We start from the raw sequence: 27,376 nt of genomic DNA, 5'->3' as shown, positions 1-27,376 counted from the left end.
TTTTTGCCTTTTATTTTGATATGTTACAAATTATCTGTAAAATGGAAGATTTTTGTCATAGACTCATGGCATTTAAAAAAAAATATTCAACTGTATGATAGATATCCAGTATTTACTTGACTTTCAGCTGAGAAGAGATTGGGTACCAGAAATGTAGTGAAGCACGAGAGAGGATGAAAAGTCCCAGTAATCCCTGCGCGCCTTCGCATTTCTAGTGTCCAGACTCTCTTCGACCAAAAATCTACCAAGTACACACGTTCCTGGGTGCCAGAGGTTTTTCTTGCGCGGCTTCCGGTGTCGGTGTCTTGAACAGTAATCCGCCCTGCACAAGAAAAATCGTCTGGTACCCAGGGTATACACGTTATGACTTAGTACCAGTCTGATTCAAGCAGTCGGTTCTTTCAACAAGTCAGTGCATATAACAGCTTGTTTCCAGGCAGGAATGAAATGTTATGTTCCTGCCATAACAGCCTGTAGCAGAGGTGGCATTCATTGTCAACAGATATTATTTGCCCCATAGCTTCTTGGAGTCTCACTATTGATTAAAATCGGTGTCTCTTCCTCGCCCCGTTTGTTTTTGTTAATAAAGTATTTTCTGATTCTCTTTTGTTCAATGAAGCCGCTCTTTGGAAACTGCTTGTCCTTGCACAATACATACTGAACAAAACCACCAAGTAATGCTAGAAATATCCAAGTTGCTGACAAGATGTAATCTATGAGGATCAAAAAGAAGATCAATGCACTTCCTAGTGAGAGAAAAAATCAAGTGCTTACAGTGAAATACTTGATGCAGTGAGATAAATCAATTATTGTAAACAGGAAGGAGTATGTATTGCTATGTGAGGAAAATCAAGTGCAAACACGAAATACTCGTGGTGGTGAGAGAAACACCAATAGCAAGGCACGCGAGGTCTAAAAACAGATTGCATATTTTTGAAACCCCACAAGACTTGGACAACATTAGCTATAGCGTGTTCTGAAAGAATTAGAGGGAGTGTGGGCTATGTTCTAGCCGCCTCATTTCGAATAATTCGCTTTTTTCATGATCCCATAACACATCTTGTTTACCCCCCAAAATTTTTGCATAAGCATTGTCTTCAATTTCTCTTTGGATGATTGTAGGTCAAATTCCCCTACTTTGTAAACCAGTTGCCGGTCAAATGCCCCACCGGTCGAGGCTGAAATGTCATTAAGAGTTGGATTTTCTCGTTAACACTAGGTCTAAATGGACACTCATACCCTATTAATCAACAAATTTTAATATGGAAAGTAACGTTGTATCTTCTTACATTAACGTTTGACACATTTTGTCGATGGTCAAATACCCGAACATCCGGGTTGCTGTTCCTCAAATTCCCCACTAGTTATCTGGGCCTCAGTAGAGGTCAAAAACCTAGGGGTTGCCCAAGGGGGGATGATCTCACTTGGAATTGACTGATACATTGGCTTTGATTGCTTTGAGAACATTGCATGCATTTTTTGAGCCAACTATATAGTGTTCAGAAAATACCAAAGCAAACAGAATAAATATTGATACTAACCATTTTGTTGAAATGGCGTGGTAACGTATATATGGTCACGACGGTACTGCGGCTTAGTGGCATGAAGAATGACATTAATCACTATATAGGAAATACTGGTGTGTATGAAGAAGTCGATACCTGTTTAGAAATGAGTCAACATTAGTCCACACGGCAGCATAGAAAAATTGAGGGTTGGGGTGAATGGGGATGGAGGGGGGGGGGTAAATGGGACAATACTGTGGTGTAGTTTGGCGACAGCCGTTTTCCTCAATTTGCAACTGAAGTGATGCAGCCAAGTGACATGACTTGTTAAGCTCCAAAGGTGTTTACTCAGGCATAAGCCCCAGGTCAAGTTTTAACCTGGGGCCTCGAATTTTTTTGTGCGTGTTGCCATGGTCCTGATAAAATGACCTGGTCCAGCGCCGTCATGCGATATCTGTTAGCAGATTGTCTGGTAATATTACATTGTGACAAGCAAGGTCGCCTAGGGTGAAATAATCATTGCCAAACTTGCAAAAGCACACAAAATGCTCTCTGTGTTTAAGATGGCCCAAGTAAAAGCATAGCACAGGAACTGAAATGTGAAGCTGGTACCAAAAAGGGAAACATGCTGGTGTACATGCCAAATCATAACATCACCGGTAGGTTTGGTTATCACATACTTACCAACTACAAAAGCATATGCGGAGACGATGGAAGTGTAAACGATACAAAGCTGTAAAAAGAATTAAGATATGTTGGTTAACTGAGAGTTCATTGACAAGTTTAAATTTCATGTGTGTACAAGCAAATCTGGGCTAACAAGAAATTAGCATAGTAAGGAGATTTGCACCCCTCTCTAGCTTATTGCTTGTTTGCTCACTTAGCTTTGAAAAAAAAACTTAGATAAAAGAAGAAGAAGAAACCTTACCGCACGAGGCCAGAGTATTAATATCACTGGAACCACGATGGTACAGGCACACAGTATAGCACCATAGTCAAATTCATTTGACTGAATTATATCCAGTTCTCCTGAAAATTACAAATAGAATTAATTACCGTATTTATTCGTTTAAGTGCCCTGGGCGCTTATTAAATTTTTGGACCTTGAGAGTGGACGCTAATTCGAGGCTGGGCGCTTATTAAATTTTCACCATTTTTAGCAAGTAGTACGCTTATTTTGCAAGAAAAAGTAAATACCGGTAATAACAGAACGTGAAGATGTCCAAGAGTCGCATTTTTACTGATCCTTGAAAGTTTCTGTAAACTATTGAGAAAGCTTGGTCTTCGGGGTAGTCACCTACTAGTACTAAGTCAATTTCACACCTCTCATTTTACTCCTCTGGTGCATGTCATTTTTTAGGGGGTGTGGGTGGGCGCTTATTCGAGGCTGGGCGCTTATTAACTTTTCCTACCTACAGAGTGGGCGCTTATTCGAGGTTGGGTGCTTAATCGAATAAATACGGTAATTGCCAAAATAATAACATTTATAAAAGTAAGTAAGTAAAGTCTGTCCGAGCCTAAGTGGCCCATAGAGCCGGAGCTTATCCCGGTTTCCCTAGCATTAAGCGACTAGGAGTATTGCTACTCCCCCCTGGTTGGGATGCTAGTCCATCGTAGGGTTACCCCCCAGCAGTAAATTCGCTGGTACCCATTTATACACCTGGGTGGAGAGAGGCACTGTGAGAGTAAAGTGTCTTGCCCAAGAACACAACGCAGCGCCCCGGCCAGGCCTCGAACCCGGGCCGTTCGACTCGGAGTCGAGCACGCCACCGCGTCTCTCCAGCCATTAAACTTCCTGTGAGTGAAGTGTGGGTACAAAAGAATTGCGTTTTTTTTTAACCTCCAGGGAAACTAGAAATTCAGGTTCAAAAAATTGGGGGAAAATTTCTTTTAGAAACTGGAGTTTCAATAAACCGAGGGTTTGAGAAATAGAGGATAATACATGGTTGCGAGGAGATATGGAATTTATCTATGAGTGAGATATTGATTTGAACATGAGAAAATAAATATGATATCTCCAAGCAACCATATATTATTTTGTTTACAAATAACAAGGTTTTTTGACAATTTTCCGAAGATTTCTGACCATTTTCTGAAGATTTTCAAAATGTTGTCCGAAGGTCGTACGAATGTTTCTGAACATTTTCGAAACTTGTCTGAAAATTTCTGAAGATTTCTAAAGATTGCCAAGGAAGATCCGAAGATGTTTCAACTTAAAAATTATTCACTGTTTTCCGGGATCGTTTCCGAGGTTAAGAATATTTAAAATTCAACGTTTCGATCAGTTTCACTGATCTTCTGATCGAAACGTCGAATTTTAAATATTCTTAACCTCGGAAAAGATCCCGGAAAACAGTGAATAATTTTAATTTCTTAAGATGAGAGGTGAAAGTTTCAGAAATAGGATGTTTCAACTTAATTTCGTTAAACTTTGGCACATTCAGCATTGAAACATGACACACTTGTCAGCAAATGTGTCAAAATTGATATCTTCACATGTGAAAGATGTCATATCTTTGACAGTGTAAGATATGATTGTTCAGAGCGAGAGAAATCCTGGTTATTCACTCTAGTTTATATAATAAATCAGGATTCTACTGTATTTCCTGGAACAACACTTTGTCAGATGACAAAACATTGTCTATTTATTTTAAAGAAAATTTTAAAGGTCAATTCACTAACCAAAAGGTGTAAACATCACTGTTGCTCCAACCAAGAATCCAAGAAAGAGAGCGTCGATAAGAAGACAAAGTCTTGTCCACTCAGTGAACCACCATAAGGCAAACACCATTGCACCAAACAACATGCCTATACCAGCACTTGTTAACATCCGTCCTATAAAGAAGTGTTGGTAAAGGGTTAAGAATAATAAAAAATAAACATGGTTGCCACATACATATTAAGTTTTCAAAATTCGCTGACTTTTCCCGAGTGTATCGAATTTATGAGTTCCAGTTAGAAATTTCGAGTTCGAGTTAGACATTTTGAGTTAGAGATTTCGAGTTCGAGTTATGAGGTTACATTTTCCCAGTTGGTCACGCATAGTGTCACCGTTATCACCAAATGAAAGCTAACCGCAAGCAAATAGGAGTGAAACTAACCGCAAGCAAACCAGAGTGGAACTAACCGCAAGCAAACCAGAGTGGAGCTAACCGCAAGCAACTTGAACTCGATATTTTAACTTGAACTCGAAATTGTAACTCGAAATCGAACTCAACTCGAAATTCTAACTTGAACTGGAACTCATGAAATGGACAGACCCACTTTTCCCTGATAAAAAATAAAATTTTCCTGACCAAATAAATTTGAATTGCATGGTGGCAGGCTCCAGTCCCCGCTTCCAAGAGAGAGATCACATTGACCTGAAAATGTTTCTTCCAGCCATCAATTGTACGAAATGCAATAAAGCATTAAAAAAATCACGATGTTATTTTCAAATTTCCCTGACTTTTCTTTTAAAATGTCAATAAACTATTTTTTTCTAACTCAAAATAAAATTCCTTACTTTCCTTCCTTAGTTACTTACCTTCATGGCTAATATCACTGTTGGCAGAGATAATGATGAAAAATAGAAAGGAAAAATTCACAAGTCCTCCAAAAAATAAAGCTGAAAAAACAATATGAAAGTACACTTAATAACAGGATTGAAACACTGCTTACATCAGTTCTGTACAGTACATCCCAATAGACTATTTGTACTAATAGAAAGGTAATATAGCCACAAACTGAAACAGCAAGCTTGCTAGGAATTTAAAAAATACTATGGTTGTAATGAGGTATGATGTCATTAATCATGATGTACTGGTAATTAATCAGCATCAACCCTAGGCCTGAGCACTGGGAATTTTTTCAATGATAACTGTTGAATCAAAGCCAGATAGATCCCTGGCCTCGATCCCTGGCTTCGATCCCTTCCTTATCGCAATGTCTTGTAGTCAAATTGGCTTCTTTCAAATTGCAGAACTTTATTTTCTCCCTGAAAAGGTAAAAACTTCCTACATGTAGCACAAACTATGCTCTAAACCATCCATACTTATACACTTAGTCTTATCAAAGCCCCCTCCCCCATGATGGCCACTCCCCTACAATATGTAGAAGTTATACTGTACATAATGTATATATGTTGTGGTTTAAATTTATTTTTGATCAAACAAGTTTGATTGTTATTTTCCTTTGTTTCAGACAATGATAATAAATATATGACAACAAAAAACAATCAAACCAGTTTAAAAAAAAATTAAACCAAAGATAAAATTAATTTAAACTACAAAATACAGTGTATGTATTAAGAAATGAACCATACCAAAAACTTGTTACTCACTAAATTTAAAGAGCCGGAATCCAAATAAACAAAACACCAAACCAATCACACTTCCTATGACTGAGAACACAGCATCAACTATGCCAACTGCAAAGCAAAGAAAATGTCTTGTGATTAATTTTTTTTCCTTTCCTTTATAGCCCTTTAACTTTGCACAGTGTACAGAGATAACATGATTAATCTCCACACACAATTACTTCTAATACTTGAAGCAAATAGGATAGAAGAATGAAGAAAATTAACTACAAGAAAAGGAAATTGTAATTATATTCAATAAGGGGAATACTGGTATTAAGTGACACTTAAGAAGATGACCTTAATGCAGATAGGACCTTTTGACACCTTACCTACAGTTGTAAGCTGAAAGTGTGTAAGTTTTGATAGTCAGTCAGGGTTTTCAAAACAGCTGGCGAATGCAGGAGTTCTGCCGGCTACTTTATTATATTTCGCTGGTTACTCTTTCATAGCAATCAGCTTGAAACAAACAAGCTGGGCATTGTCACAGCTGCCTACTCTTTCAGTTGCTGACACCTGCTTCAAAACATTCTGAAACCCCTGGTCAGTTTAGAGGAACCTACGTTTTAAATTGTCGCCAGAATAGGTTACTGCTGGTGAGTATGCAGCCTCCATTTGATTGGTTGGATCATAAACTATAACATTGTACACAACACCCTGACCAACTTGATGAGTGTCAAATTTCACAACTGGAATGGTTGGTGCCTTGAGCGTGGAAACCTACAAATAGTAAAAGTGAACATTTTCATTATTAATTTTTTTTGTTTTAAAAGCTATTTATTGGTTATATCCTGAAACTCCCTGAGCACCACTTAGTATGTGGGTACCCGGCAGGAAGGTAAAAGCTGCATGAATGAAGGAGTGCTTTATTTCAGAACAATAATAAAAAAAGAAAGAAAAAAGCCAAGTGGCCCATAATGTTGGAGCTTATACTGGTTTCCAGAGCATTAGCATTAAGCAACTTGGAGCATTTCTTTTCCCCTCTGGTTGGGATGCTAGTCCCATCACAGGGTTACCCTCAGCATATTAATTCACTGGTACCCATTTATACACCTGGGTGGAGAGAGGCACTATGAGAGTAAAGTGTCTTGCCCTAGAACACAACACAGCGACCCTGGCCAGGGCTCAGACACAAACCACTTGATTCAAAGTCCAGCACACTAACCATTATGCCCTCAAGTAGCCCAAAATGCTGAATTAGAATTTTATATCTAGCAAAAAACTTACCTTTTTGCCATTGGTTTTGATCACATCAGGATAAGCCATTTTTTCCATACCCCTAAAGAACGTTTCTTCTGATGTATCACCCTCGTCAAGGAACATCAGGTAAATATGATACTCTAGACGGTAATGCTCTGGCAATTTACCAGGATGTTGTTTATTTCCGTCACATGGTACAGTCTTGCTAGCATTGGCAGATCTGTGCAATGGAGGTTCAAATAAGAATGAATGAATGAATCACTTTATTTAAACACGATAAATTAATCAGCAGAGCTGGTGGGGCTGTGTAATTAAATTAGTTAATTACAGAATAAAATTTATATACATCCTTAAAATATCTAAACTATAAACTTTGTTCATTGAATTTCAGAGTTTAACTTATAATTAGTATTCCTAAAGTCTGACAGTGCTCGACACTAACGCTAGTACACTAGCCCGGGACTAGTAAAACTTCATGCTGGGCTAGTAAAAGTACGCTCCTACTAGCCCGTAGACTAGTAAGTTTCGTGAAAAAAGAAATTACGTACAACTCTTGGGAAGTTTTATCTCCTAGAAACCTTCATGAGGATCTAGTTTCCATGGCTTGAGTAATTTAAACCAGAGGGCTTGCGATCCATCGTACGATGGACTCGCAAACCTGACGCCATCTTGGAAAAGGCCCCCATACTCGCTTCCATATTACTCAAAAGGGGCCTGGGAGAGAGCTACCATTAAGTTCCGCCATCTTGGATTTTTTCGCACGAGCAGTCACTGCGTAGGAGATTTCAAGATTTCAAAAAAGAAGTGTAATCAAGGGTCAACAAATTTCAACCGAGTTGGAAGAAAGCATATTCGTTGCTGCAATTCAGTGAAGGAAGGATGTACTTGTGTGGACTCAAAAAAATATAGCGCTGAGTGATAGCTGATTCAAACTCGGCTTTTTAAATTTAATTTTTTAGGGGGGGGGAGGGGGAGGGGGGCTAGTGACTTGTCCTTGTTGGCTAGTGATTATTTGTACTTACTAGCCCACTGCCTAGTATCCAAAAAAGTTAGTGTCGAGCACTGTCTGATAACTTTATTTTTTATGAGGGCTGCGATGGAATCAAAATTCATTTTAGTAAAGTCAAAAAGGGTTACATCCTATAGCTTGTGGATTACAGTTTCTTGCAGTTTTCAGTTATCCACTTTTTGCTACTGTCAATCATCTAAGTGGACCTCTCTCTCTTCAATCGGGTCAAAAGGTCAAGTTTGTCAGTTTTGATTGATAAGATTCGATTAGCCTTTTGTACATTATGCTAGCATTTTTTCGAGCATTTTAGTGAGACAAAAGCATTGAGCATTATTCAAGCATTTTAGTGGCATTTTCCTGGAAAATTGTTTTTTTTTTTTCCCGAGAAAATAAAAACGAAATTAATTTTTTTAAAGAAAATGGAGACCTAAACTCAAAATTCAACTACAAATAGCTTTCTAGAGATAGTCAACTACTTTCTGTACTTCACCTCATAGATGATTTTGAGGATTATGTTTTTTTTGGCTGTATTTATGAACTTGTATACGTTGTTGTTGTTACTTGCAACACTTGTACATTTTTGTAAGTGTTAACAGTTAACACCATATTAAAATCTTTGAAATTAATATAAAAAAAAACCGTTTGTATAATGAGCATTATCCGAGCATTTTAGTCACTTTTTGGGGGGAGACCGAGCAATTTAGTGGGAAAAATGGAGCATTAAGGTGGAGCATTTTAGTGGGGAAACAAAAGCATAATGTACAAAAGCCTAGATTCGATCCATTTTGTTTGTTTGTGTTTTTCATGGTTTGTTGGCTGTCGCTATAATTTTGATTGACGGCAGCGAAAAACACAATCTTAAGTTGGATTTTGAATTTTAGAGTTCACATTTGACTGAAAACCGCAATAACATCAGTAACAGTAAGACTGCTTGCAAACAAGGGACTTTATTAACCGGGTTTAACATTGATGATGACAGGATTCTTGAAATGCCAAACTTTGAAAATGGTTGCCACAGAGTTCAGTTTCAAAACTCCCTGACTTTTCCCTGGCTTGTCGTTTTCTTATTGGTCTTTTTAGTTCAAAAACACAAGTTTCTGAAATGAGCCCTTTTTGCACCGAGTCCTTTAATTGAAGAGCGGCGGGAATAAACGGCCCCTGGACTTTCTGACTAAATCGAACATTATCGAAACAGCTCCAAATTGCGCATGCAGGTTTGTTTACGTGTGCTAAACACTGTCCTGTGTTGCATTCGGCTGGTCTTTTCTTCGTTTTTCAGAAATTATGTATGCAAAAAAAAAGGCATTTTGCAAGCTTACGTGCTCCCAGTCAGCTAGCAGTCTGAGTTTTCCAACGCATCGCGTGTACATCTTTCCCTGTAGGGTTTTCTAAGCGTCTACGGAAGACGAGAAACCATTTAACAAGCATTTCTTCGACTCGGTGCGCATGTCTTTTGTTGATTTGAGTAGCGTAGCACTGGATACTGCATTGTGACGTAAGGTCACATGTTAGAGGCGGAAGAGTTTGAATTAAGCGAAATGGCGTGTCTGTGAAAGTAAAACGGAAAAGTTTATAGTTTTAGCTCGATTGCGGCTGCCAGGTGGTTGAAGGACATCATTAAGTCTGGATACCCGTAAGTTTACAGCATCGCTCGAAGAACTGAGTGATGTTTCTGCCTTTGTTTTGTACAACAGCGCTGTTTAGCGCTTCGGAAAAAACGTTGCAAACAAGGTAGTTTGAGCCTGGCCGCATAGAAGGCCTAAAACAAGAGGTTTCTTGCCGGGAACTTCGTCAACGCGAGTTTTACAGGGTCCGCTTGGGTTCTGCCGCGACAAAGTTGCCGAGAAGTGACCTGGTTTTAGACTTTAAAAAAATTCTTTATAGGTTTGGGGGGGACCTCCCCTTGCAAAATTATTTTCTGTGCCTCATTAAATATTCATCAATCAATCAATCGATTCGTGCCTTAGTTTATCTTGTTTTCGCGGGATTTTGTAGATGTGTGATGATGTAAGGAGTGGAGATAGAAGTGAGAGCAAGCCGGCGGCACTTAACTGAAAGCAAAACTAGTATAATGTGACAACTCGAGCAAACGTATTCAATCAACAATCAGTCTTTATTTCACTTTCACCTCAAAATTACAGCTAACGGTAACAGATTACAATAGTCTTGCCCGAAACAACAAAAAGAAGCTAACCGCAAGCAGACTGCAGTGAAAGCTAGCCGCTTGAAACGCTAACGCTAACCCTAACCCTTAAACTTGGGTTTAGCTTTTTAACCTTAAATTTGAAATGAAACCCTAGCGTCAGACCCTAACCCTAACCCTTGGGGTTTAGGGTTAAGCTTTTTTCGCTAGGGTTAAGCTAAGGGGTTGGGGCTAGGCCTGTAATCCCAAAACTTTAGCTGACTTCATCGTTTTGAGAAACAAAAGGTTTCCTTTGTTTATCGTTTGTAAAAGAAAAGACAAAAGAAGCCGCGCGAGCAAAAACCTTGTCTTTTTGCATGTGTAATTTTTCAAAAACGAAACAAAGACCAGTGAAATGAAAGACAGGACATTGTTAAGCACACGTAAACAAACCTGCATGCGCAATTTGGAGCTGTTTCGATAATGTTCGATTTAGTCAGAAAGTCCAGGGGCCGTTTATTCCCGCCGCTCTTCAATTACTCTGTAACTAAATATTTAAAATACAAAATAAAACACACCTTCCATAGTACACATTGGCAAACGAGAATGTTATGTTGGTCTCAACTGCATCATAGGATATAACAATATTTGTATCAAATTCCATGTTACATGTCAGGCAACATCCACCAGGAAACGGGGCTGCAATTAAACAAGACATGGTAACATTATTGTTAACATTCTCAAACAACATCTTCATAACAAATTGCAGGGTTTAAACCTTCATTGCATGTAAGTGAACACATGTCAATGCCCCCCTCTGGTGAATCTCTGGGATGGATAAAGGAAGTCCTGAGCCCGCATGCAGCCCAATTACTGACAGAGCTTATCCTGGTACTGAAGCATTAAGCAGCTACAGGCTGGAATATTTCTACAGTAGAACCCCGGTAACTCGAACAAACTTCCATTTCCCTTGGATTTGACCCTTCTTTTCAGTCATTTTTACTCAGTTTACTCAAACTCGGATAACACGAAAACCCTGCTAACTCGAACTAAATTTTGTTTCACTTGATCACAATTTGGGTCGAATTGACCAATAACTCAAATTCTGGTTCTTGCAGCTCGCCACGGATGCCCATTGAAATATCCCATTAGCTATTCTTGTCGTGTAATGGGATTTAAACACTTTGATAACCACTGCAGAAATTTGATTTTAATTAGAGCAATGAATAGATCACGTATCTGACAGTAATTTCACAAAAAGGTATGATTGTGTGAGTTTCTGACCAGAAAAGTTTTATTTGCACTGTACTGTGTACTGAAGTGCTGGAAAATCAATAAACTATTGGCCCCAATAACTCGAAACCCTGCTAACTTGAACGGTTTTTCGTTTCCCTTCAGAGTTCGAGTTACCAGGGTTCTACTGTGTTTCCCCTGAATAGGATGCAGTCCATCGCAGGCACCCCCCCCCCCCCCCAGCATTACATGTATACCTTCAGTACCCAATTATAGACCTGGGTGGATAGAGGCACTATAATAGTAAAGTGGACGCTTTCCCAAGAACATGGTGCAGTGATCAAAGCCAGGGCTTGAACCTGGACTGCTGAATACAAAGTCTGGTGCACTACCCAGGGGGGGGGGGTACTCCGGCTTGTAAATGACGGGGATGATCGAAGGATTTTTTTGGGTTTGAAATTTTTCGATTTCGGGATTTTTTTGGGTTGGAAGATTTGGGAAGTATTTTTTTGGGGTGACTTGGTTCAAATGGGGGATTTTTTGGGGTATTAAAAACAAACTAAAGTGCCTTGGCGCGGCCTTGGCGTATTTATGATATGACGAATAATCAAACTCGAGCGTTATTGCCCCTCCTGGCAATTTAGGGGTAATTTGACAAGGGATCTTTGGGGGGTTATTTTTGGTCCTGGGATTTTTTGGGGTAATGTCGGAAGACTTAGGGATTTTTTTGGGTCCTGAGTTTTGCCTTCATTCGATCATCCCCATCATCTACAAGTCGGAGTACCCCCCTGGGGTGCACTAACCATAAGGTCACTGTGCTTCCATTATGGGATGAATGCAAACTGGAGTTTCAGCATATCAACATCATTGAGGTTATTGGTTATCATCAAAGGGGTAAGGGTAAATCGATTATGATGTATAACAACCTGACTCCGAATTATTTGAGTTCTCGGTTTTTCCCGCGTATGAAGCCTTGACATACAATCTCAGGAATACTGAAGGAAAGCGATCCATACCACAGCCGCGCACTAAATGTATCGAGCTTCAGCTCAGCGGGGCTGTGTTATGGAATGGCTACCGAATGAAATAACATCCATCACACTACGAATTAAGAACAAATGAAAATCACAAGTTCGGCTCATTGATTTAAATTATAAATACGGCGTCCTTGTAAAGCAGGTTTTTGTTTGTTTGTTCTTACTAGTGCCTCTAGTTAGTGTAGTAGTGTTTATTCCTTGTTCTTTTTTATTTGTTACCTGAATGGAATTTACTGTGTTTTAAATAAATATACCCTACCTACCTACCTACCTACCTACCTACCTACCTACCTACCTACCTACCTACCTACCTACCTACCTACCTACCTACCTACCTACCTACCTACCTACCTACCTACCTACCTACCTACCTACCTACCTACCTACCTACCTACCTACCTACCTACCTACCTACCTACCTACCTACCTACCTATGTGTTTGCAGTCCATTTCAATACAGTAGAACTTTTCTAAGATTTTTTTTTTGGCTTAAGCAAATAATTATGTAACTTTGTTTTATCTTTTTAGTATAAGTTTTATGAAGACCTTATGTACATGTAGATAGGGCCATGAGGAAAACATGGCGAACCTCTGTCTGAGTGCAAAGAGCTAAAAACTCAGATAGCTATTAAAGATTGAACTTATTACATTATTACGAAGACTGGTACTAAGTTCTACTGTACATGTATACATGTGCATGTTGTATGCCTGGTAGGGGCCTGGCACCACATTATTTCACTATGTTGTTATTCTATCATTCCCTTGTCATTCTTAAGCAAGAATGGTCTTTTATATTAAACATATGTTCGTCTTAATTTGCATAATGGAAGAACTCTTCTGGTGGATTTCTACGACGCGTAATTTCGTGCGTAAAATGGCAATGTATGAATGGCTTGCGTACACGTTTACGCAAGTCGTTCATACATAGTCTCTAATTCTTTCCCCGCGTTCGCGTCAGTGGAAATCCACCTTTACGCACAAACCTATTAACCAGGGCTCAAAATAATTTCTAGACAGTTGTCGGTCATGTTGACCGGCCAAACAGACTTTAGCTCGGTCATTTAAAAAAAAATACTCATTGTAGTTTCTGACTGGTCATAGTTTTGAAAATACGTTTCTGCTGCTCGTTTGATCGTCTTTGTTTGCGTGGCCTAAAATGACCCACTATTTCTTCACTGTAAGTATTTTGGCTGCAACTTCCTGAATAGAAAGCGCCGTAATGCCCTGTAAGACGTGATAGCAACAAGTCAATCAAAAAGTCGTTAGAATTTAGGTTAAAATACACATTGGTATAAAAATTGTTATTTATTTTTCTGGCCTTCAGTTATCATTTTTATAGCCATGTGTGTCCAGTCAAAATGACTGGCAAACCGAAACTTTGTCCGGACAAATTGTCATCTTGACCGGACATTGTCTGGTGACCGGCCGTTATTTTGAGCCCTGTTAACTGATTAAAATTCACATGAATTTACAGAGAATAAAAGTATAACTTACCTCCATTTAAGTATGGTACTGCAATGATATCAGCCTGAAAACTATGATCTTTATTTTCAGATCTCAAATAGAAGGGATAATTTTCAATGGTATAAGGGAAAGGGAACAGAACTGCAACGTTTGATCCCTTGTCTGAAGAATCATAGGAAAATTTTGGATTCAAAGATAATGTCACGTTGTATTGCTTCACATGAACTTGACATATGGCAAATCTCCATGATCTCTCAGCTTTATGGAGCTCCAAGTTCAATGTTACAGATGGCTCAAGGGTCCTTCTTTGTCCTCTGTTTGGTTGAAGCTGAAGGTTATCTACAGAGACTAAAACAAAACGGTAATAATTAGAAGAGAGAGAGAAGCCTTTATTTAAATAGGGTTACTCCGTCAGCTTTACAATAAAAACTGTTATCCTTAGAGGCCCTAGTAAAAAGTAAAAATTAAAAGGTCGCTAAAGGTCTTACAATGTACCTAAAATGGAAGTTTAAGTTTAGAAATATGTGTCTTGCAGAACTTTCCTAAGGTAGACATGGGGTCCATAATTCAGGGAAATAGTAGCAGTTTAAATTAAACTGATAGACTGCTTGTATAATTATTGTTCTCTCTCAGCAGTGACACAAGATCACAACAAAATACGACTTCTGGTTGCAACACTACTACACTGTGACTGCTGTTACAGAATATATTAATGACGCTGTCAAGGTAAACAAAAAGAAGAAACAAATGTTAAACACATCAGAATGGTTGAGAACAATAACCTCAAAAACTTAAAGTACAGAACTATACGGCTCAACACCAAAAAAAATTTTTTTTTTTTTTATTAATAATATAAATAAAAAAAAAAAAAAAAAAAAAAAAATTTTTTTTTTTAAAAAAAATTTTTTATCATCTCTCTTTTTTTTTTTTTCCCTCTCCCCCCCGAAAAAAAAACAAAAAAAAAAAATTTCCTCGACTCTCTACAAACGGACACCTCTCTAAGACGGAGAGGCGGCCGGCCCAAAGGTGCCGCTTAGAGAGAGTTGACTGTATAATTATAATAAAACAAAATATCGCATTTTTTGTAGACAGACTTTGATCAACTTTAGATTATTACAGGTGACTGTTCTCTTGTAAAAAAACTAGCATTGCTATAGTGACCATAATATTGCTCTAAACTATCATGAAACCTATCAACTGAGTAGATTTGACCAATCAGTATTCAATATTTTTAACTTGAAAATATGTAAATGGCTCAGGTGACCACCAAACATCAGTTCCTAAAAATACTGTACAGTAGGTATGTGACTGTAAATTAATACAGATCAAGGAAATTTATAGCAGTTAATGGAAATATAAAGAAAAGAGACAGAGAAAGGGACAGAAACCGATAATCTTGCAAATAATGACTATGATTTATCAAAAAGCTTAAATCATGCAATGACATGTATGTCTAGGCTCAATTTTGACTAGCATAAGAAACATAATATCATACAGATCCCCAAAAGTCTACGAAAGTAAAAGACGAAATATCCTACATGGGGTTCATTAATAGAACGAAGCATTTGCTAAAAAATGAAATACCGGTTAAGTGAAAATCGAATTACATGTATTCAGCTGATCTGACAGGCAAGGAGCCAAAATTTCGCGTGTCGCAACTCAACTACACGATTTTTTAAGTATCCTTACCTGCAAAATTGTGCGAAAGAACACATGCTACTTGGAAAATGAACACTAAAACAGCTTTTCTTTCTTGTGACATCAAGGTAAGCTTAAAAGAGCTTCACAAAATGATCCCCGCAGAAATACCGCATAAAACCCAGACAGTCACAGCCTTCGATCCGACATTTTGTTTTCAATCTTCACACACCAAGGCATGTTGGGAAAACATAATTCTGCATGCGGAAGAGGCTGATTTCTCGCACGCTGATTGGCTAAAACGCAACGGAAGAAGGAATTTCAAACTGTGCAACATCCAAGATCAAGTGTACGAAACACGTTGGTTCGAACACTTTTAAAAATCTTTAGTTTTCTTGCGATCTGGTACAGGGCCACAGAGATCTTCAATTGCATTATGTCTTCAAGAGAACGTGAGTTAATTCTGCCTTGTTTTAATTCATTATCTGTAAATCAAATTGCGTTTATGAGTGTGTGCTAATAGGTCGAAGAATTTTATAAATGGCAATATTTTTATAGTTCTGTCTCAGACAAATCGATCGAGATAGCTACAGGGTTTGCACCAATTTAATGTTGGCGATCTTTAGTTAAAATTTCTTACTGTTATCTTTTTTGATGAGCTACAGATATTTAACGGGCCTTGGGTTAGATCAGATGGGAGAAATTAGCACATAATTTGTTTTATCTACCTGATCTTTAATTCAAACGGTTTGTCGTGTTTATACCGTTACACGCATGCCACACTTTTGAAGCACGTCTGGTGTTAAACATTCTTTTCCGGTCAGCGTATGCGTTATCGCCATTCTCCTAATTTGATCCATACCTCCATTCTGACTTTGTAAAATCTCTCGGTCGCCTACTTTTCGGTTGCTGTTTTTCTGCTGTTCTACTCAAGCTTTGTTTGCATTTATTAATTGTTTTCTACTGGTATTATCCGAACACTTATCTGGGTTTGAAGGGCAACAAGACAGATAAAAGGACGAAACAAATATGTCGCACTGTACCCTCTTATAGCAAAGTAGATCTAGAGTGTTGCCATTTTCAGTTTGCAGAAGAATATAATCACCTTACAGTATACATGCTTTATATTTTAAATTGTTTGATTGCACAGGAATCCCAAGTACTTCTCTTGATGACAGCCTGACTAACATGCAGTGGCTGTGCAAACTGGAATCTAATCCACTGCTGGAAACTCAACAGACAAATAATGCAGCAACAACTGAGCCGACATCTATGAATCCTTACCCTAAGCCTCCTTATTCTTATGCCACCCTAATACTTCTTGCTATTAACAGTACATCAGAGAAACGTATGACATTGCAGGACATATATAAATGGATAGAGGACAACTTCCCTTACTATAAAAATTGCAAAAAGGCATGGAAGGTATATTGCACATGATAATATGATTCCTTAAAATGTTAACTACAAGCACCTGAGCTTTGAGTCTGCCTTAGACTGGGTAGCACCCAGTCCTTTCTATTTGTGTGAGAGATGTGTGAAATCTTGGAGCATGGAGAAACACCCCCAAAATTGCTACCTCTCATGCCCTCAGCTCTCATTCACCTCACACACTTGAAAAAAACACAGCCCATGTACTCAATTAATCCTTATTCAGCTTGCTATAACCTTTGCCCTTGCTCAGTTAACTACATCTGAAAATTATAGAGGGATGAACTTTAAGACTCTTTTGCTTTTTAGGGTAGTTTGTTTTTAAATAATAATAATAATAATAATAATAATACATAATATTTTAACATGGAGACCCCCTAGGGGTGGTTTAAAGGAGGGTCCTAAAAAATAAAGCCTTACTTTAAAATACATGAAAATCAAACTATAATAAAAAGACTGACATGCCACAGTCCTATAATTAAATGTTTGCAAAGTACAAGAATTAAATTATTGCAAGCTAGGATCGTTGTCTGAAAACATTAAAATAGTGTTTGAGAATTTTACTTTTGCAGAATTCCATCCGCCATAACCTGTCACTTCACAGCTTTTTCCTCAAAGCCCAAAGACCTTCCAGTCTCCCTGGTAAGGGCAGTTACTGGTCCATATCCCCAGAAGGAAAAGAAAACATCATGAAAGAGGTGATGAAGCATCAACAGCCGCTAATGAACCAAAACATGACCACAGAGCTTTCAAATACAAAAGGATTGCGACCAATCCTGCCCAAACCTGCTGATAATCTGCTTATGGCAAGCCCATTCCTAAACAAGGGGGGTGTTCAAATTTTAACTGACGGAAGCGTCAATGGATTGCCCGGTGGTAGTATACCAGTTGTGATCTTACCGACGCAGATGTATATGAACATGGCTAACAAAATAGCAGCTCAAGCTGCAGTAGGAAACATGGCAGCCGTAGGGGTGAATCCAACTTTTGTTCCCATGGCAACAGAAACGTCAAGTGAAGAGTGTGTTAGAGAAGCTTTGAAAGTTGAAGGATCTGAAGAACTTGAACAAGAAAGCGATAGCAGCCTTTCTGGAAATATGGCTACAGAGGAAGTAATTGGGTCTGGATGCTCAGCATCTCTTGCTCAAGTAGCGCAAGAAATCAGCAAACACAATCATTTAAATGTGACAGTGGAACAAGGGCTTTATGATATTGAAAACAGGGAAAGTGAAATTCTCTCAAATGATTGCCCCACAAGTACAACAATTAGCAGTAGGAAAACCTGCAATAATCCCATTTTGAATGAAGATCAAATAAAAAATGAAATGTCGGCCCCATGTGCCAAGAAAAAAAGAACAGACAAAAGAAAAACGAAGCCTGGAAACAGGATTAAGACAACTACTACAAGCTCACAAAGGAAACAAAGTTTGCCTCAACCCAAACGATCCCCCCTGCGACCACGCCCGCAGCCCACCTTAGCAGCAATCAATTCACAAGCCAATGAAATCACATCGCCAGGATCTATCTTTAATAGAAACAACGTCAGTGACTTTACATGTCTCTCGCCTGTTAAGCCAATGATCACACCCACCAAGGCCTGCGGCAACCAGAGCTTCCTAGCGTCTCTTTTGGTGTCACCGATGGGTTCTGGTAATGGTCACCTAGGGTTTACCCCCCTAAACTATGGCTCAGACAGTGGGTTTTTTACACCGCTCAAGGAGGGTGACATAGATTATGGATTCCTATTTTCACCAGAGAGATTTAGCATCAGCAAGGCGTGTAGTACACCTCAGAGTTGCCGCAAGTCATTAGGTCTTGGATTGGCCTGCAAAGGAGAAGAAAAGAAAGCCGGCTATCAGTGCACTGGGTATGACATTGATTTCACAAAACTTTAACTTCACTTTTATCTTTGCATCTATGACAACTCTAAAGTACTGTAGCTGTATCTTCCCATATTTTTATCATTCTTTACAGTATTCAATGGTCAAATCCTGCTTAGACGCATTTGATTGATCTGATATCATTGATAATATTTTAAATTCACTTATTGTTAAATGTCTTGTTTTAGGTTGGTCAATCCTTTTCCAAGGGTGGAACTTAAAATACCTTAATATCTAAAGAGAAATCTCCAATTTTCTCTTTTTTATTAAAAAATTGTCACGCAATGTACACTATATGTTAACTGACAGCTCAATGTTTATCAACCAGCTCAATTAGCCATGTTCTAAACGAGCAGGGAACTGGGTACAAACATATTTACTCTGCGGTACAAACATTCAATATCGATTGAATTGAAAAATGGGGCATGTCAACTGAAAGAGCATCCAAAAATTAGTAGATTCACCAAATTTGACGGTTATTGGTTTAAACCCAACGGCATGGTACACTTAGTATGGATTGGAGGGACAGGCGTCCTCCAATCCATACTAAGCTCTCTTATTTTTAAAAGTGCAACATACCTTTGTGTTTAAACCAATAACCATCAAATTTGGTAAATTTACTAATTTTTCCATCTCTTTCAGATGAGGTGCCCATTTTCAATTCAATCAATATTGAATATTCGTACCAAGAAAAAATGTTCGTACCCAGTCCCCTGCTCGTTTAGAACATGGTCAATTGCAAACATCTGACTGAACAAAATTAATATGTGTGTACAGTTGCATATTAAATGCATAAATACAAATTTAATTAATTTTAGTACAAATTAATATATGTAAGATATATCCAGTGGTGCTGCCGACTCAGGTGCAATTTACATTGCCACTGTAGTCCCTTGCCCCTGACATGGTTTCTAAAGTCTTTAAATGCTTGATCGGTTAACAAGTACCTCAGAGATGAGATGGCAAAAACAGTTCACTTCACTTAAGAGATGCACATGCATTAAATGCTAGCATGTTTTATTTGTTTTAAAGCTAGTTGACTTGAATTTCTATATATGGGGTTAAACAAAATTCAGGTACTAAAGTCATAAACCATCGGCCAGACAAGGATTACACAGCATCCTCAGTGACTAGTTAGTTTCTAAATAGTTATTATGTCAAATTTATGGAAAGGGTTGAATCCTGTATTTTGTTTAATATTACTGTTTCAATATACGTTTTAATTTGCAATCATTCTCGCCATGATGTGCTTATGCAACTTACTCCCGTCTTGACTATTTTTTTAGCCTGTACCTAGTAAGTAAAAACAAAAAGGTTTTACTGATCAAGTACATGTACACTACATGTACATGTTATTTCTTCATCAATCACACTTTACAGTCCACAACTGAACTCTAATAACTTAACCATACATAATATTTCAACATTAGCCAGAACAATTTGCCAGATCCTTTTATTATTAAATTAGCATGCTGTATTCAGGTGGTTCATGTACATTGTACCGAACAACACTCAACAATATCTATTTTTAACTTGCGGTACATTTACTTAATGGTAACAAATTTAATCATTTTTTTCTTTTTTTTTTCTGTAGTTTCCCAGAATGTTGAGTGTGCTTTTATAAACTAGTGGCTTACTAATTGTTTGGAGATGTTAATATATTTTCCATAAAAGAAAAGTGCAAATTTAACTTTATTTGCAGTGAGACGAAAAGAAACACAAACACAACTAACTCCTGCCACTACGGACTTTCTCTTCTGCGGACACCCAATTGTGGTCCTGAAGGTGTCAGTATATAGTGGAGAGTTGACTGTACATGTAAAACATTTCGAAATTGAAGCTTTAGGGTTGATACAACAATTCTTATCAAATCATGGACAATAGATTGGAAAGATACTTAGTCTACATTTTGTCTGTCTTACCGGTAACACTGAAACCAGTGATATTCTGAACTAGTTGCTTCTATCTTCATTTTCTCCATTTATTTCCTTCACCAATATTTTTCATAATCTTGTGTGACAATAAATACAACAACATAAAAGGTTGTATAGAAAACATGAATTAAAGTTTAGCCAAGTGGCTTGACTTCAAGGGTCTGTTTCTCTGTTTGTCATTCTTTTCAGTTCCAGGTGTTACCTGACAATATTAAACTTATTTAACAGGGGTGGGGGGGGGGTGCACTGTTGGGAAATTTTTTACCCTATTTCTCCCAGTTTCCTCCACCTTGGGAATCTGAATTCCCACCCTCTCTTTGCCCCCTCGGCGTACTAGTAGTTTTCCCTTCTTCTTAGGCTACCCGCCCCCTGTCCACCCCCCTCTACTATTTGCTCACTTACTGTTATTACCAGCTTATACAGGGACGGCGGAGCAGTTTTCCAGGTGGGGGGGCTGACTAGTGACTTTAAGTGGGGGGGGCTTAAGAGACTTTTCTCTTAGTAAGTCTTTATTTTTTCGGAAAAAGTGGGGGGGCTAAAGCCCCTCGGCTCCGCCGTCCCTGTTATAGTTTACAAATCTTGGCAAAACCAAATCACTTTATCTTGTTTCCCTAAAAATATCATTTGTGGATCTAGGGATGGACCCCTCTACCCCTCCGCCTCTTCCTATATTGTTTTCTCTAGCAAGCTTGAATGGCTTCGCATGTGAGTTTTGCATCTCCAGTACCAGAGCATGAAGAGCCTCCCCTCTCCTCCGCAGAGGCTCCTCAGAAAGGTTTTCGGTCTATGCAAGATATCACCTGTCTGGTAAGCCAAATGGACAAAATTTATTGGCCGTATAATTTGAGTTGAGATTTTCATATTGGGTGTGCATGACGGCTTGCCTTGCTGGAGAAATGGCGGAGGTTTGAATCTTTTTCTTAGTTTCTACTCCTCAGATAGAGTGGGGGTTATATATATATATAATTATACAAACAAGACACCATCTTTTAAGGGGCGTACATGAAGAGACCACCTGTCCTTTTGCAGAGTGGTGTGTCCTGTCTGAGTACAATAGTTGGAATAGCGTAACTAGTGTTTTCCTACTGCTATCGTTTTGATTTTAGTCAGTTAATAATTGCAGGCAAATGCTCTCAGAAGGCTAGAAACATGTTATTTTAGAGACCCCAGATTTAAAAATCTCCCAGGGGAAGCACTCCTCCGGACATCCTTTCAGCTCGTGGCTCGAATGTGCACCCCCTGCCACGCCAATACATTAAACCCTGATTCCTGAACGTGTCTTACTTTATAGACTGGTGCGTGCAAGAAGAATGTCTCCCAGTTATTAAATAGGGCCGTCTCGTAGATAGACCGCCCTGCAAAGTGTTGAACACCACTCTGGTAACAGAAAGGAGCGTCACACTCGTACACTGTTGATCAGTCATGTTGCTGTAGCAGGTCACTTGATTCCTCGGCCCCACGCGCCTCACTCCCACACAACGCCGCCTACCAAGCGTATCGGCCTATCGGGTACGGTTTTCATGGCAGTGTGATGGCGGGAATCTCTGTAAAAACTGTCGTATAAATTAGCGAAGCTCGCCCGGCGCTATTAAGATGAGTGATGATCAATTTGTGCTTACTTCTGTACGTGCATTGTTAATCTGTATTTCGACAAGCGGTAATAGTTATCTGATATATATTACATGTTCGCGTGACAGCAGAATTCTCGCGTGACAAGTACCAAACAAACACGTTCGTTGGGAGGAGTGAAACATGATCGCCCCTCAGAACGACTGCGTGGGTGGCTAGAGAAATGTCGGCTGCAAAGGAATTCATAAAAGTTCGGCCCTGCCTGTTTTACTGACTAGACAGTTCAGGTTAACAGTAAAACTAAATCAATTGAAACAATCGCTGTATACTCCATTAATAGACATGCAAATTCATCCGTTGAAACGTCGTCATACGAACAGGGGGCGTTGCTGTCGCGATTCAAAGCTCCCTTGTCCGACCCTCTTGTTCTCGCGTGACGGACCGAAACAAAGAAACCATTCATAGCTTGAATAAACAGATTCTTATGACGTTTCGTTTCTGAGAAATCACGAGACTTCGAAAGTGAATCAATTCGAAGCGTCTGGCGTTGACAAAGTATTTGAACGTTTTAGTCAAGTCTCGAGCGTTTAAAATGGATGTTCCTACCCTGATGCATAACCTCAAGGAAGAAGTAAGTTGTTCTGTGTGCATGCAGTTGTACAGAGAGCCAAAACAGCTGCCGTGTTTACACATTTTCTGCCTTGAATGTCTGAACAACATAGCGAGAATCAGCGCCCGTCATGGCAAAATAGAATGTCCGCTCTGCAAGATTGAAGTCGCTGTTCCTGAAAGTGGCACCATGGAAACTCTGCCAAGCTGTTTTTACCTGAAAAATCTGCTGGATATTTTGGCCTACAAGGAATGCAGCACTTCAAAAGTGACCTGTGGAAACTGCCAGAAGAAGAGCGAAGAAGCATCTTACTGCTTTAACTGTGGTGGATTCTGGTGTAATTTTTGCCTCGCGGTGCACAACATTGCCAACATTCTGCGCGCAAACAGAGACCATCGCGTTCTTGCTCTGAAAGATTTTCAAGAAAAGGATTTTAAAGGCGTTTTCAAGCGGCTGGCATCTTGTGAGGGGGAGCTACGTCAAAACGCGCACGACATTCTACGCCCCAACAGAGATCATCGCGTACTTGCGATGAAAGATTTTCAAGAAAAGGATTTTGAAGTGGTTCTGAAGCGGCCGGCGTTTTGCCAGAAGGAGCTACACGAGAAAGAAGTGTTGAAGTTTTATTGCAAAATGTGTGAAATCCCTGTTTGTCAGAATTGCGTGACAGTTGAACATGGTAAACACGATGTGGAATATTTGGAAGTAACTGCAAGAGCGGCGAAGCAAAACATGGCTGCTCAACTAAAAGCTGCAGAAAAGGAAACACAAACTTTTTCTGACTGCTTGCGAGAATTGGAGGAGAAATCTTGTAGAATCGAAAAGCGTTCCCAATTCGTCAAAAAGCAAGTTCAAGATACAGTCAAATCGCTGATCCTAAATCTTCAACAACGGGAGCAGGAATTGATTACGGAAGTAGAACAAGAGGCAAAGATAGAACAAGATCGCGTGACAAAGGATAAAAGAAACATCATCATTCATCTGAAGAAGATTGAAGACACTATGTCACAGGCAAGGCATTTTATTGACTGCAGCACCGCAGCGGAGCTAGTAGGAGCAAATACGTTAATGAGAGAGCTACTGCAAGAACTTCCGGCACCAGAATTGATCGCCTCTGCTAGTCAAAAGGGAACTACACAGACTGTGTTTGTGGAAAACAAAACTTTATTCGAAAGTCTTCAAAATGAAGGAATCGGTCGCCTTGATAAAACCGCCACAGAAGCAAATCAATGCACTGTGGAAAACTTCAATGAAGCGACCGTCGGGGTGGAAACACGATTTAAATTTATCACTCGCAATGCTGAAGGGAAACAATCATATTCTCCTGGTGATCGTGTTGTGGTGGAGTTAGCCTCTACAGAAGATGGAACACTCGCTGGAGACATGAAAATTGTACACAAGAATAATGGCAGCTACGAGGTTTCTTGTATTCCAAAACGAGAAGGAGAACATAAAGTTACTGCTCGTGTAAATGGAGAGGAAATCAGCGATCTTCCGTCCATTCACGTCAAGAAACGATCCTTCAAACTTGTGCGAACTGTCGGTGAAGGGGGGACTGGTGCTGGAGAATTTAGTTGGCCATGTGGGGTCACTGTTAATGACAAGAATGAGATCATTGTTTGTGATGAGTACAATGATCGACTTCAAGTATTTAATGAAAATGGAGACTTCATCAGAACTATTGAACATGAGCTGCTGACTTATCCAACAGGAATATGCATTGATAGTGCAGGCAGGATTTACTGTGTAGCAGCCGACAATAAGATACTGCTGTTTGATCCAAATGGAGACTATATCAAAAGGATTGCTGACGAGGAAAATCAAGATGCATGGTGGTATGGAATCTCATTAGACAATCAGGGAAATATTATTGTTTGTAACCAGGAAGATTGTTATGAAGCAGTCCATTTTCTTTCTCCAGAAGGTAAACTCCTTAAGAAACTAACTAGAGATGATTTCATGCCATACGACTGCTTGTACTATGAAAGGAAAATATTCGTCTCTAACTTGGCCACCGATACAATTGACGTTTTTGATTGTGAAGGAAAGTTTCTCAAAGAAATTGGCACACCGGGTACTGGAAATGGAGAATTCAGTCGAGTTGCAGTACTAGCAATCGACAAAACAGGACACCTTGTAGGAACTGTTAATAACGGGGTCCAAGTATTCACTTTAGATGGAATGTTTGTAACAAAGTTTGGAAGTGACGTATTTTCAGTCCCTCGAGGTGTGTCAGTACTTAAAGACGGTCGTATTGTTGTCACTGATTGTGACAATAATAAATTTCTAATTTTTGAATAATTTTTTGGCTATAAAAAATTTTGATATACGCCTTTATTGATAATTTACTTACAGTTTATATTGTTTCGTTCTTAGGCGTTCTGTATCAACAATAGCTTTTGCAAATAATTCTTGTAAATAGAGCTTGTTGATTACAATATAGCTTTTGTAAATTTCTGTAAGCTGCCACTTAGTTTGTTTGCTGTAATAAAACTTTTACCATTTTGTACATTGTTTTGATTATTTGAAACGAAGGAATAGTTCCAACGCTGTGGGATGCCATTTGTGATATTAAAACCAAAAAGTTTCGGAACTCAGTAGGTTTTAATATTTCGGCTTTTACTGTTTATGTAAGTAACGTACGGATGAAGACTGCAAAAACAACGATCCGAACGAACCGCCGAGTGAACAGCCTGACATGTGCATAAGCACGTGAAAGGTCTGAACAAACAGACTGAGCAGACGAAGGTCGAAAGTGCAGAAAACCATCCATAAGACTGACTGACTAGAGGGTTTACTGACTAGATGGTAAAGAAAAAAGTCCTAATAGTTATGTTTGTGTAAGTAACCGACGCAATGAGTGGCTATGGTAGTTTACTTAGTAGTGATCTGTTGTCCCTATTTAATTTTATCGCTTAGGTAAATTATCATTGTTAGTTAAATTGAAGAAATTATAATAGTGAGCTCACTAATAAGTTTTCCTGGATCGGAGTAGATTGTCATGAAAGCTCAGAAAGTCTGCCATTCTCGTCAGGGGCACAGTGACAGACCCCTTAGAGAGATAATTATTTCGCGAAGAGTAAGCTAGAAAAAAAGGGGTAAGCGCGCGCGGGAAGACGTTACAACTGTTATTTCCTAGTTCCAGAAATCTAACTCTCCTAACTTAGTCCCCATGTGATAATAAGCACTTAGTAAATAAACCCCTTCAGGCAGCTGGTATATTGGAGGATAATGCCCGAGGCTGAAAGAATGTCGAAAAATGAACAGTTTCTATAATGCGTTTATCACCAGTAATTTTTTAAGAAAAAACCTCCATAATAAACCCGGGTAGTTGTGGTTGAAATAGATGCAAGTTGATTTTTAAAGACTGTGATTTCATTAAATGTTATAATTGAATAGGTGACTAAATTCGTTTGTTTTGTGCCTGCCTACAATATTGGGCGACAGATATCAAATCTGTCGGGGTTTATTCGCTGATACCCATCGTCAATGAGTGCGCGCAAAAATTAATGGGTGGGATATTATTGCAGATACTTGTGAAATTGAAGTGTGCAAATATATATCAGAGGTTGGAGGGGTAGAGTGGGAGGGGGTGAAGGTGGATCACGCACATTTCCCCCTTTAGGTCTAATGGGCTCTCTTGTAAGGACCTGTAAGGCTCAGCGCAAAAGGGCCATCTCTCTGCTTCATCCCTTTCTCCTCCTGCACCTGGGAAACCATTAATCAAATCTTTAAGCTATCTCTTCAGTTCTTGATTTTACTGGTTAAACACGACCCAGGTAGATTACACTGACAAACCGTGGAATCTAACTCCGGGTTTTATTTGTAGTATCAAGTGTTTAGGATAACTGACTGCCTCCTCTGTATGGCAGACTTTGTATGTCCATCACAGGATACTATGTAAAACATGTGCCCGGGTTGTAAAACAATATGCCAGATATACTTGCACAGTGAGAGGAAAGTAACAAGTATTGACATCTTGCTTGTTAGTTCTGGGGACGTGCCCTCCAGAAAATTTTGAAATCTGAAAGCTCTGAATCTATTTCAGAGACATTCTTCATGAGGGGGCAAAAAAAAATTTCTACGAGGTGGTTTCAGAGCCACCTTAAAATTTTGAAAATTTAAGGTGGCTCTGAAACCGCTTCGTAGAATTTTTTTTAATTTTGCAAAAAGTTGTATCTTAACATGCTGATCAATGTTCAATAATAAAAAATGGGGGTCATCGAGCTCGTTTTTGAGTTATAAGCACTTAAAGCCGAAATTAAGGGTGTTTTTAACAGGGTATACTGTTGCTATAGTAACCAGTGACGTCATGAAAATAATCACAACATATTTACCAATCATTGGGCATTAATTTTATACCATTATTGTAGCATCAATTGATAAAGATTTGTAGTACTGACCCGTC

At 39.0% G+C, this 27,376-nt stretch overlaps 3 protein-coding genes across 3 annotated transcripts; 2 read left to right on the top strand and 1 right to left on the bottom strand.

The window, feature by feature from the left end:
• Positions 1-40: 40 nt before the first annotated feature.
• Positions 41-15,822, bottom strand: LOC144631768 (transmembrane 7 superfamily member 3-like). The gene is made up of 12 exons (XM_078490323.1): positions 15,596-15,822; positions 13,937-14,254; positions 10,751-10,871; positions 7,069-7,261; positions 6,405-6,561; positions 5,827-5,913; positions 5,032-5,112; positions 4,188-4,340; positions 2,434-2,534; positions 2,190-2,238; positions 1,542-1,661; positions 41-713 (listed from the first exon to the last, which is right to left on the bottom strand). The coding sequence occupies exons 1-12, from the start codon at positions 15,666-15,668 to the stop codon at positions 496-498; spliced, it is 1,671 nt and encodes a 556-aa protein (XP_078346449.1). The 5' UTR covers positions 15,669-15,822; the 3' UTR covers positions 41-495.
• Positions 15,823-15,847: 25 nt separating this feature from the next.
• LOC144631770 (uncharacterized) lies at positions 15,848-19,421 on the top strand. Its single transcript, XM_078490325.1, has 4 exons — positions 15,848-15,996; positions 16,695-16,969; positions 17,548-18,842; positions 19,044-19,421. Exons 1-4 carry the CDS (start codon positions 15,981-15,983, stop codon positions 19,084-19,086), a joined length of 1,629 nt encoding a protein of 542 aa, XP_078346451.1. The 5' UTR covers positions 15,848-15,980; the 3' UTR covers positions 19,087-19,421.
• A 3,383-nt stretch (positions 19,422-22,804) lies between these two features.
• On the top strand, positions 22,805-25,493 carry LOC144631534 (E3 ubiquitin-protein ligase TRIM71-like). Its single transcript, XM_078489979.1, has one exon. It carries the CDS (start codon positions 22,951-22,953, stop codon positions 25,267-25,269), a length of 2,319 nt encoding a protein of 772 aa, XP_078346105.1. The 5' UTR covers positions 22,805-22,950; the 3' UTR covers positions 25,270-25,493.
• Positions 25,494-27,376: the final 1,883 nt, after the last annotated feature.

Source organism: Oculina patagonica, chromosome 12 (genome assembly GCF_052425735.1).
Source record: "Oculina patagonica isolate OP01 chromosome 12, crgOcupat, whole genome shotgun sequence".
Taxonomy (NCBI): Eukaryota; Metazoa; Cnidaria; class Anthozoa; order Scleractinia; family Oculinidae; genus Oculina; species Oculina patagonica.
The sequence above is the reverse complement of the archived record's forward strand: the minus strand, read 5'-3'. Positions and strand labels throughout refer to the sequence as shown.

Excerpts from the sequence above, each read along its gene's own strand:
- LOC144631534 (XM_078489979.1), top strand. The coding sequence starts at position 22,951 with ATGGATGTTCCTACCCTGATGCATAACCTCAAGGAAGAAGTAAGTTGT.
- LOC144631770 (XM_078490325.1), top strand. Across the intron at positions 16,970-17,547 it reads ATTGCAAAAAGGCATGGAAG|AATTCCATCCGCCATAACCT; the intron begins GTATATTGCACA and ends TTACTTTTGCAG. Across the intron at positions 18,843-19,043 it reads GCCGGCTATCAGTGCACTGG|GTTGGTCAATCCTTTTCCAA; the intron begins GTATGACATTGA and ends GTCTTGTTTTAG.
- LOC144631768 (XM_078490323.1), bottom strand. The coding sequence starts at position 15,668 with ATGTCACAAGAAAGAAAAGCTGTTTTAGTGTTCATTTTCCAAGTAGCA. Across the intron at positions 5,113-5,826 it reads ATTCCGGCTCTTTAAATTTA|CTTTATTTTTTGGAGGACTT; the intron begins GTGAGTAACAAG and ends TTGTTTTTTCAG. Across the intron at positions 1,662-2,189 it reads CGCATATGCTTTTGTAGTTG|GTATCGACTTCTTCATACAC; the intron begins GTAAGTATGTGA and ends ATTTCTAAACAG.